The sequence below is a fragment of the Sceloporus occidentalis genome, unplaced genomic scaffold (assembly GCF_023333645.1).
Source record: "Sceloporus occidentalis isolate IW3139 unplaced genomic scaffold, rSceOcc1.0.p SCAF_6, whole genome shotgun sequence".
In the NCBI taxonomy this organism is placed as follows: Eukaryota; Metazoa; Chordata; class Lepidosauria; order Squamata; family Phrynosomatidae; genus Sceloporus; species Sceloporus occidentalis.
In genome coordinates this window covers 70,274,194-70,286,411 of record NW_028316986.1, presented here as the reverse complement: position 1 = coordinate 70,286,411, position 12,218 = coordinate 70,274,194, and the positions used below count along the sequence as shown (strand labels likewise).

The 12,218-nt window shown below is 40.0% G+C and overlaps 1 protein-coding gene across 7 annotated transcripts in view; it reads left to right on the top strand.

Moving 5' to 3' along the window:
• SMOC2 (SPARC related modular calcium binding 2) overlaps positions 1–12,218 on the top strand; it is a 201,526-nt gene that overhangs the window by 65,707 nt on the left and 123,601 nt on the right. For all 7 annotated transcript variants that reach the window (XM_089529984.1, XM_089529983.1, XM_089529982.1 and 4 more), the window contains exon 2: positions 8,023–8,194. In XM_089529984.1, coding sequence (XP_089386110.1) covers positions 8,023–8,194 — 172 coding nt within the window. The remainder of the gene's footprint in view (positions 1–8,022; positions 8,195–12,218) is intronic.

Genomic DNA, 12,218 nt, shown 5'->3' with positions numbered 1-12,218 from the left:
CTTTAGAACTATCTTGCTAAACCTGCCTTGCCAGAACCCTTGACCCTCAGACTGCCTGAACCTTCTCTATTGGATACTGACTTGGTACTTTGGGAGCTGTGTTTTATTTCTCCTGTTTGCAAAGACCATTTGTTTTGTTATAAATCTCTGCCAGTTTGTGTGAGCCATTATCAACATATTTGACAGTTTTCCAGGACACAGTCATCCGTAAACCGAACCAACAGTTGGGCAACACGGTATACAGAAAACCTACACACACGGACAGATACCTACACAAGAACTCCAAACATCACCCAGGACAAAAAAAAGCACAATAAAACACTGGTAGACTGGTCCAAAAGGATCTGTGAACCCCACTTTCTGTAAGATGAATTGAAGCACCTAGACTAGGCTCTATAGGTTACTCCAGCTCAGACATCAGAAGAGCTGCCAGACCCAGAAATACACATAGAAATGAAGACTAACAACCACCCAAAGGGAAGATATTTTTTACCATACATCATAGGAGTCACAGACAGAATAGGGAAAGTGGTGATTAATCACAACCTCCAAATGGTCTACAAACCAACCAAGAAAATCCAACAAATACTTCACTCAGCGAAGAACAGGAGAGATCCTTTCACAGCTGCAGGAGTTTACAGCATACCGTGCAGCTGCAGACAAGTTTACATTGGGACCACCAAATGTAGTGTTCCAACATGAATCAAGGAACACGGGAGACACTGTAAACTGAGTGAGCCAGAAAAATCAGCAGTAGCAGAACACATTATAAACCATCCTGGGTATAAAATGCTGTTTCAAAACATTGAAATAATGAACCATGTCAATAACTATCAGGTCAGAATGCACAGGGAAACCATTGAAATTTACCAAATTCACAAAAATCAGGAGTCACTTTGGATTGACCGTGGATCCCATAGAAAGCAATCACGTGAGATAATACATCACATTTTATTGTGAATTTGCATGGTTGGACCCACAGTGGCTTTGGATCAGAGCTGCAAAATCCTCCGTGTGATAAGGACCTTGGTCTCCAGAATCGCAGTCCAGAGATCAGACCACTACACCATGCAGGCACTCAATGGAAGGTGTGGTAATTCTAAATTTCCCCATTCTGAAGTGTCATTTTGGGAAACGGAGCTCCTTCTGTGGTTTGCGTCGCTGGTGCAGCCTTTAGATGGCTGCGGCAGCGATGCAAAGGAGAAAGGGGCCAAGCGTCTCCTTTCTCCTCCTCCCCACCGCCGTCGGGTGTCCTTGGGGCATGAAGCCCCAAGGACACCCCTTTCCAGGCCACAGGGAAGCGGCCTTTTGCCACTTCCCCGCGGCCTGGAAAGCAGCGGATCAGGGCCTCGGAGGCTGCCATTCTGGCAGCTGAGGCCCTGATCCGGTGGGGAAACGAGCGCCTACAGGCCGCCCCAAACGGGCAGTCTGTAACGTGCCTAAGATGTAGATCTTACTTTGGGGATAGGGTTCAGCACTTTGGGTCAGTGCATGTAGTACATGGCTATTCTTTTGGCTCAGCCCCCAGGAGTGCAGGCATGGCAAGGAAAGCCATCCCACCTCCCATGAGCAGTTGTCACCAGTTTTTATTCTAAATAGGAAAAGGCATAGGAACACCCAGTACTCTCATAACATTTCTTAGAATTCTACTACCCTACTGAACTTGTAGAAAAATCTCCACTTTTGGAGGATTATAGGTTTGTTTGTTTTTTTGCTTGTTTGATCAAAGTTGAGCAGAATTTTTCAGCAGCCCTACACAGATTAGAACAAGTATTGCAACAGCTAGGGTTATCATCAGTCACCCCAATGGTATTATATGTGTGGTATGTGTGTGTAGGAGATGATACAGTGTATGAAAAGACTCATGTGAAAATAGGCAGTCTTTTGGGTTTAGTAGCCTGAAAATTTATACAGGTATTACACAGTTAACAGAGTAGATACGTTTGAGGGCATTACTTTGACAAAAAATTTGGTAGCTGACAGAAAAAAACATGGAAAGATAGGCATAGGTTTCTGTGTCACAAAAAGGAGCAGATGTTTTGTGGGATGTTGGATTTCTCCTTATGTGTGGACCATTTTTAAATCCTCCAGGCCTAAATACCCTAGATGCTGGTTAGTGCTTGGATGAGAGAATATCAATGAATACTAGGTGCTGTAGGCTATACTTCAGAAGAACAAACTGGCAAAACCAACTCTGGAGAATTCCTTACCTGAGAAAACCCTATGAAATGAGGTCTCCATTAGTAGATAGGTGATTTGAAGGCATAAACACACACACATGCACATTTGGAAAAGACAGAGGGCATTCAGACTACACAGGCTAAATGCCTGCAAGAAGAACAAAGGCCATGCCTATTCCAAAGAAAGGGTGCTTCTGGGCAAACTGAAGGGGAAAAACCTGCCTCCACAGGGAACCCTCATGCCCCAGCAATTTCCTCTTTCAGGCTGCCTTTATTCTGTCAGCAGCCATTCTCCCCATAAAGTAGCTCTTCACGTCACCCTCTATGCAAACTGTCAGAGATGTGTTTTCCATTGTAATGGATGGTTTTAAGGTGAACTGAAGCAAGATGGTCTGTTTCTAACTCAGATTTGTCTTTCAGCAGATCAAGTAGGGTCGCTTGCATATTCTAAATTCTGCACCATCCCCCATTAGTTCAGTATCTGACTAGGAATTCAAGTCTACACTCATTGGACTGCTGTTGCTACTGGGATAGAGACATTCAATGCATCATAATATATCTCGCAAACACTGCTTTTTAAATTTTCCCTTTTGTTTTATTCACTGAGAATAGTGGAACTGATGTCAGGCAACAGAGCCAATGTCTAGCAAAATTTAAAGTAAATATATTTAGCTCAGAAGAATGGTTAACTAATTTCAATGGGATTTCTTGAAAAGTATGCTTAGACCAGGGGTGTAACTTTGGGAGTAGTGGTAAAATGAGGCATCTGAATAAAAATTCTACCTTCCTGTCTCACCAGTTATACCTAGCAAGTCAAAAAAGGATAGATCTATAACTCAATCCCAAAATTTCTTTCAGTCTCAAAATTTCAAGCATTGTAGAAAGTGAAATATTGAAATTGTTTTCACTTAGAATATGTGCATTACCATTGTAGCTTTGCTGCCCCTTCTTTTGGTGACTAAACTGTGCAATAGTAGACATTTGGACACTGACATTTGGGGTTATAATTCTTATTTGGAAAGGGCAGTGCTATTTCATTTTGCCTTCCTTGTAGCTATACCCCTGCCTAGACCTAGCAAACGTGATCGCTACAGTCTGCAGCTCATGATTATTCCTGACCATAAGCAGTGCAATGAAGTATCATTGTCATACAACCAGAGTCAGCCCTGGTTTTTAATTTACTTTTTTGCTCATTATAGCAAGGCATGCAGTCACCTGGTTGTCTAAATTGCTCCATTGTGTTGCTAGTTCAGTTTTCAGTCTGCAGTGAAGTATGCAGAAAAGATCCTTAATGGATTGAAAATCTATACATATTGTGTGTATCTATGTTGTACACTGATTTTCTGAAGACTAGCCACTACCTGTATGACTAGCCAAGTATGAAAATGAATCAGAGAACAAACCTATCAATCATCAGGAATGAGAGAGAAATATTTATGTATAGCAAGAGTGAGCAAGAGTATGAAAAGATAGGAATGGATCAAGAATTTTCTTTCATGAGCTGACTCGATTGTTTCTGAACCTCCTTATTATGGATAAAGGAAATGAAAAAAATGTACCTGATAACAAGTAAGAAAAATTGGGAAATAATGTTCTTATTGCTTGTGTCTGTTCTATTAAATTGTTAAATCTACGCTCAGGTCTCAAAGATATGAATATTGCATTTATGATGAAATCTGTGACTCTGTACCATTTACAGACAATTATAATTATCATGACTTACTGTAAGACTTTAGTACTTCCTTACATTGATGTCGGGGGGGGGGGGGGGAGGAAAGGAAACCACAATTGGAACACAAAAATCAAGTGGATTTATAACTCATATATAGAAAAAAAGAGAAGTTAGTTCAGGTTCAGATTTTCTATGCTTACTTTGGAAAACTAGTCACATTCAACAAAAACAAACTGGTTTGAACTACTGGCATTTATGCCAACTTCTCAAATTTATTTGGTGTGAATTCATAACATCATAATTTCCTATACTGCATTTCTGAACAATATAAGTATGACTGTCATTTCCATTATTGATTTTTTAAAAATGAAATACTTACAGGGGTATCAAACACTGCACATAATAAAGAAGCCAATTTCTGTCAAAATCCAAACTCCCCAAAAGTGATACCTTTATGGGGACGAGTAAAAAGCACAAAATACATCATGAAAGATTTCAAAGGTTCACTGGCTTCTTTATCAGGCAAAGATTATTTTTAACCTTGTATGTTTTAAATTTTGTATGTTGTATTTTTAAATATATATATATATATATATATATATATATATATAAAATTGGACTATTTTAATTGTTTTTAAAGTATTGTTTTAGAGAGTGTGTGTGTGATATAGATAGATAGATAGATTGATTGATAGATAGATAGATAGATAGATAGATAGATAGATAGATAGATACACTCTCTCTCTCTCTCTCTCTCTCTCTCTCTCTATCAGACTAAGCTTTCAAATGTGTCCTGAAACACTACTCCACACAAATTTCTGAGTCATCTCCAGGACTTAAGAAACAATACAGACATGGCAAATAGGATGAATTACCGGTGGTTAGTATTTCAGGCTACAATGACAACATATTCTCCATTTCATTTATATTAGTCATTTTGAAAATGTATAATTTTCCAGCATTTGCAGCCCAGGGGAAATGGCTGCGATAGGCCTTGGTCAATGGAAAAGGAAACCTGCACAACAGAAATATTTAGGCTAATGTGGGAGCAATTTGAGGATATGAGAGGATTTTGGACATTGGGAAGAAGAATGTAGGAAGAAAGTTTAGAAGATACTGAATTTGAGGTGCAAATAAGAAATCAGGCCTGAAAGAAGAGACAGTTGTGAATCATCACTGATCTTGGTAAAAGGATTATGGGAGTAAGATGTTAAAATATGTGGTATTTATGCTAGCAGAATACAGTGAGATACTGCAATGTGAGTAGTAGTAGGAGTTACTGTGGATGCCACTAACAAGGTAGAAATATCTTTTTATTGTCTCAGGAAATCCATCCAAGGAAGGGATAGGAAACAAACAAAAGTGTTAAATTAGGTTTGATTGCATCAGCCCCAAAACTTGATCCTATGCATATGGCAGTATGCTAGCATAACTAGGGTAGAATACCAAGGGTGCCTCCTCCTCAAACAAAGGGAACCAAAGGACTGACTGTTTTTCCCTGAAGAGGGAGGAAATAACCTCAATTGGTGGGAAGAAGCCAAAGGCCTAAGTGTATACATCTAAGAAAATAGAACAGTAAGTACACCAGGGACTATATATTGCCCATTCATCCTTCCAAGTGATTATTCTGATACATGTGTTGATGCCTTTATGTTAAACCAAGATGCAGTTGGGAATATTGGACTTCTTCTCTAGCAAAACTGGTATGGTGGTTTTGGTTCACAATTAGGAATGGAATCTTTTGAACTTCTGCTTGAAGGAGAATTTGCTTCTTTGCATTAGATGCCTCTATTTAAGGCAGGGTTGGGCAACTGTGATGGCCCTAAAGCCAATTCTCTACACTCAGAATCTACCATGGGCTGACATACTTCCAAAATATCAGAAAAAATAAATAAACAAAAGATTTGGAAGTGGATAGTCTTTTTCTGGTTTAGAAAAAAAATTATGTGATCAGTGGGAGGTGCAGATTAGGACTCTGCCCATCCCTGTATATACAGCACTGTGTATATACAGGGCTATATAAATAAAGCGTAATGATAATAATAATCCCTGATTTATGAAACCAACTAATATTATGTATGCAATGCAAATTTCATTACCTTATTTGTGAAAGTGGAATAAAAAAGTGAGTGACTTTGTAGAATGGCTATGGGGACAAACACAAGAAATTAAGATGGTAAAACACTCTGATAATTAGAGTTGCTATATACGTGACAAGTTGTTGTGGTTGTTAACTGCCCTTGAGTCAACCTTGACTCATGGCAACCCTGTGAAAGACACTGTTGTGGATGCTTTGATTGTGAGTTTCTGCATGTCGGGGGTTTGGAGTGGATGGCCCCTGTGGTCTCTTCCAACTCTTATGATTCTATGGTCCGTTACAGGGAGCCGCAGCAGCCAAACCGCGTGGAGCAAAAAAGAAGCTCCAAAATGGAGCTTCTTCTCGCATCGCAGTTATGACGCCGGGAGGCGCCAATGGCACCCTCGCGACATCATAAGTGCCGCGTGACATGCGGACGCACAGCGTCCGCTACATCAAGATGGCGGCGGCCGTGTGGAACGGGTGCCGCCATTTGTTACGGACAGAGTCCGTAACAGGAGTAGGGGCGTCTAGAAGAGACGCCACTTTTTTAAACTGGGATGTCCTGGGGACCTCCCAAATGGCGGTATGTAACCCGCCTATAATTCCCTGTCCTCCATTGGTCTATCCAGATCCTGCAGGCTCAGATCAATGGCCTCTTTGATTAAACCTAACTATTTAACATGTGATTTTCCTCTCTTTCTACTGCCTTCCACCTTTCCTAGCATCATTGCCTTTTTGAATGAGTCCTGCCTTCTCATGATGTGGCCAAAGTACAACAGCCTCAATTTACTCATTCTGGCTTCCTGGGAGAGTTCAGGCTTGATCTGTTTTAGGACCCATTTGTTTGTCTTTTTCTCTTCTCCAGCACCACCACATCTCAAAGAACAAATGACATTATAATATGAGTATTGATGTCTTCCTACATGTGGGTTTGATCTGAGCTCTGAAGAAATATTATGCACTGAGACAGCATTTTATCTGACTTAACAGCATTTTCTAAAAACCATTCCTTGTGCCTTCCAGAGATTATCTACTTGTGACTGCATACCTTTCATACCATATTTGCAGTTTGAAACAGTGGAGAGACTGCTCTGAAAAATTAAAGAGAAATCACCAGTCTTTCTGGGGAGTAGAAAATAAAAAAATGCCTTTTTGCTTATGTACAGTTAAATAAGAACAGGGCGTTAAAACTAATTATGCTTTTGAGCATTCATTTCAGTGCATGCAAATGCTGGCAATTCCAGTTTTTAAGATTATCTTGCATTAAAATCATATCTCACATTACCTGAATTGAATGTTTGTCTGTATCTATGGGCACAGTGCCTGAGTACTGATAAAAAAGTATCTTGATGGTCTCCCCAACACTGTACTGAGCATTGTATGAATATAAGTCTTTGAACCAGGTATATTAGGGTCTAGCTTCATGCCAAACATAATACACTAAACATATTAGCATTTAATCATTGAACAAATTCATTAGAGATTAAAGAACCACAGTTTATGACTCTGGACTCCAATAATTCAGCTAATCTCTACTACTTGGAAGCTAATTCACATACACATCTAGGCAACTGCACTGTTTTTCCGTATTGCATTACTTCAGCATTGCTTTATTACACCTCAGTTTGTGTGAGCAGCAGAAGAAGCTGTATTATACCATATCACACCATTTGTCTGTCTAGGATAGAGTGACCTCACCTCATCTTCATTGTTGTAAGGAGCACTCTTTTCCATTGTTCCTAGAGCTATGGACTTGTCACCTTTTGCATTCAAAGCAAATTCTCTGCCATTGTCCTATAACAGTGATGGTGAACCTTTTATAGACCGAGTTCCCAAACTGCAACCCAGACTCCACTTATTTATTGCAAAGTGCCACGTCCCTCTGGCTTTCTAGTAAGAAACTCTGGCAAACTCTGTGCTAGGGAGACAGCATGTGTGCCCACAGAGAGGGCTCTGAGTGCCACCTCTGGCACACGTGCCATAGGTTCGCCATCACTGTCCTATAACAAGCAATCAGTAATTTGATAGCCATTTTTAATACTGCATCATACTTTATTCTCTTACTCCATTTTGCTTTTGTTTATTTCAAGTTTTTAAGAGTGGAGCAAGACAAGGACAAAGAATGTAGCCTGGAATGCACAGGATCCCCTCAGAAGTCATTGTGTGCTTCAGATGGCAGGACTTTCCTATCCCGTTGTGAATTTCTGCGGGCGAAATGCAAAGATCCTCAGCTAGATATTGCCTACCGGGGCAACTGCAAAGGTAAGAAATTATCCAAGACATTATAAAGTCACACTAACCAATGCTTTAACTACACTCCTTAAAATGTCAGTTCATTTGAAAAATGACAGTTGAATGGCCATTGAATTCCTACAAACACATGCTGAATATTAAGAAACAAATACAGATCCAGGGCCTTATCATATTACACTCTTAAAATGGGTCTAGGTCACTTTAACTGCTGTGGCTGCCTCCTGTTGCATTCTGGGAGTTGTAGTTTAGTAAGGGCCATTTATAACATTCAGGTAGAGAGATCTTAAGCCTCACTGAACTACAAACCCCAAAATGAAACAGGAGGCAGTCAGCAGTTAAAGTGGCCTAGCCCCGTTTTAAGAGTGTAATATGATAAGGTCTCCAGTTTGAGTGCTCCAAAAATTAACCAAGCTTCATCAACAGTGTAAGCATTCCCACAAACATATCTTGCCCATCTGTATAACCCTGCCAAGTGATAGGGAGGATTTTCTTGGAAACTTAAACAACTGCCTTATGTGATGTAAGACCTTTGATCCATCTAGCTCAGTATCATCAGCTCTAACTGACAGCAATGGCTATCCAGGGTTTCAAGCAGGATTTCTTCAAAGAACTACTCGGAGGTCCCTAGCATAAACCAGGCCTGACTCTGCTTAGCTTCTGAAATCATCTGAGATTGGTGTGTACATAGTGGTATGGAAGTATATTCATTTCCCTCAAACCACATGCCACTCAGACAAATCACATATTAAAGAAGCTGTAGAAAAACGGTTGTCTGCATAGACTTACACTGTATACTGTCCATGTCACTCTTTCTCCATATTATTATTTTGCACCCTTTATGGCTTAGCCCTAGGATGCAAAACATGTTCTGGGACTCTAGTGAGCTATGGTTTATGTTATGTTCCAGTCTAGTGTAGGATGGGATGGAAGTATTAGACTGGAAAGACAATGAAGTTAGTAGGGCTGGTTCTAAAGTTACCAGGGCTGGCCCAATAATTAAACAGCATGAAGTAGCTGCCTCAGGCTGGAACAACCTGGTATGGGGGAGTGGTGGCAGCTTCCTGGCTGTTCTCCTCTGCTAGAGGGCACAGCAGAGTATGCCACACATCCTGTCATGCGCTTCACACTTGTCTGCTGCCTTAGGTGTGGTGGGAGGTATTATTCCACTGCCAGTGTTGACTTAAGTTTCAGTTACCCATCCTGTCAGTTTCTGTACATGGACTACAGGGGGATACCATTTCCAATCACCTGCCTGGAACACCATGCTCATCAATAGGAATGGTTAGCGAGTGTGGCTTTCCATTTTGCTGCCTATGGCAAAGGACACCATTTTGTCCTTTGCCTGGGCAGCAAAAGTGGCCCTGAAAGTGACATATTCCAACATTTTATATTGATGAGCATGATGTTTAAGGCAAGTGATGAAGTGTTTGATTTCAGTCCTACTGCTCTACCCAGCAACTTAAAATTGCTCCTTTATTTGAGTTTTTGATGCTACTGAAGCTTTTGTATAATTAGCTGGAATCTGTAGCACTAACATAACGTAATATGTTATGTAAGATAGTCAGCATAGCATGATGTAGTCAACACGACAGGATATCTTCCAGCAGCGCCTTTCCTCCTGGCCAAAAATCCTCCTTTAATTATAACTCACAAGAGCCCTGTTCAGAAAAATCCAGTCCACTTTCAATCAAAATTAGCCCGTTTGCAGGTCCTGCCTGATTTATTGCCTCCTGTTGTCAGTGGCATAGCCTTTTAATTGCTTTAATAACTAGTTTTCTTGCAGTGTTAGTTTTCTTTTCATTTTAAAATTGTGATATAATGCTAGTTTGCTATAAAAATAAGAAAAACAAAACAGAATGCCAGGAAATCAGCAAATTAAAAGTTTCTCACATACGTGGGAAACAGAAACCGCACCTTAAAGTCATTAGGAGAAGCTATTCATCAACAAATTACTTGTATTTACTTACTTAACAAAATTGACCCAAACCAAGGTAATATGCAATAAGGGAGATAAAAAGATAGGTATAAAATCCCTCTCCCTTGTTCCTTCTTTCTGATATCTATATCAAGGTGGACAAAGTGTGGGTTTCACATGGTGCCAGAAGGCCATTTTTACCCCACCAACAGTTTTCATAGAGTTATTTTACCCTCCTTTATCCCTTCAGAGGGTACAATTGACCATTCCACTTCATTTTCAAGAGATTCTAGGCCTCTTTTGGGTCAGTTTTTTTTAAAAACATTTCAACCTAAATCAAGGTTGTGTGTTTCTTTTTTAGCGAATTTATGAAAAATGGAGCAAGACTGTCTACTCTGGAGTGAGACAACTTTGCGTTTTATTTATTAAAGGTTTTTCTTGTGAAATTGTTTAGGCAGTATAGGAAGATAGGAATGGGTGTGGATGAACCATGTTTACATTAAAGAGGCTGGTGTGGTATCCTGGCCCTCAAAAGTTGTCCAGTGGATGTACACTTATCTAAGAATAGCATAAGTAACAGCACTTATACCGTTGTGATGCAAGGAAAATTGAATCAATGACCCATGTTCTTTTTTTTTAAATTGTCTTTTGTATTGTGACATTAGGAAAACCTTTATTGAACCTGCCTTAATTAAACTGCCAGACAATCTTCTTTTTATGCTTCCTTTTCTTCTTCACTGGAAATGCATCAGTTACTTTTAGTGTCACTAAATTTGGTGTAGCTTCATATACTATTCAACAAGCCTATGTACAAGATAGCGACTTCATTCATCTGCAAGTGTGATATGTTTTATTCTTTGTCTTGTCTGTTCATTTTAATTAACTGTGCTGTATGCCCTTTCGCTTACAGTGTTGGTCACAGTCTGTAATAAACATTGAGAGACTGATATGGGTAACAGAATAGTGGATCTATTCTTACAGATAATTGAAACACCTGAGTGAGCAGAAATATTGTTAGCAGGTCCTCAAAACTTGTCAGTTCAAGAGGTGAAATTCTCCAAATGCCAGCGGCAAATACTATACTAAATGCTGTTTTTTGCATGGTTGCCAAACAGACCAGAAAAGCATATGGCACCAGTAGAGTTTCAAGAGATTGGACAGGTACATAAGGATTTTGAATTTTTCTGAATTGTCTAGGACCTTATACAGTTGCCTCTTCTCTTCCATGGGCTTCCCATCCATGGATTGGCTCATCTGCAGATGGATCCACCCCATTCCCTTGCAAGGTGCATGTGACCATTGATTCAGTTGTATCACTCTTGTTAGAAATAATATTTGGCTTTATGTCATTGCCTATATCTATCTGCTGAAAGTATTCCCATGGAGTTCTGTCCTGGGCCCAGTGCTATTCAATATCCTTATCAATGACGTGGATCAGGGGTAGGCAACCTTTTTGAGCCAGGGGCCGGGTTGCTGTCCCTCAGACAACTGGGGGGCCGAAGCCAAAAAATAAATAATTAAATAATTTTTTTAAAAAAATTAAATATATAAATAAACCAGGACAAATGTAGGACAAAATTTTCAAATAGAAGACACTTTTTTAAAAAAAATGGAGGACACGCAAAAAAATTTGCTGATTTTTAAAAAAATGTTAATATAAATGCATGTTTCTGAGGCTTCTATAGACAATTGCCCCCCAAAGGCCCCGGCGGCAGGACCGGGCAGGGGCCGGTCCCAAGGCCTTGCCGGGCCGCATCCGGCCCGCTGGCCACAGGTTGCCTACCCCTGACGTGGATGAAAGAATAGAGGGCATACTTATCAATTTTGCAGATGACACCAAATTGGGAGGAGTGGCTAATACCCCAGAAGAGAGGATCAAAATTCAAAAAGACCTGAAAAGATTAGAAAACTAACAAAATGAATTTCAACAGGGAGAAATGTAAGGTATTGCGCTTAGGCAGAAAAATATGAAATGCATAGATATAGGATGGGGGACACCTGGCTTAACAAAACATGTGAAAGGGATCTAGGAGTTCTAGTAGCCCACAAATTGAACATGAGTCAACAATGTAATACAGTACATACAAAGGCCAATGCAATTCTAGACTGTATCAATAG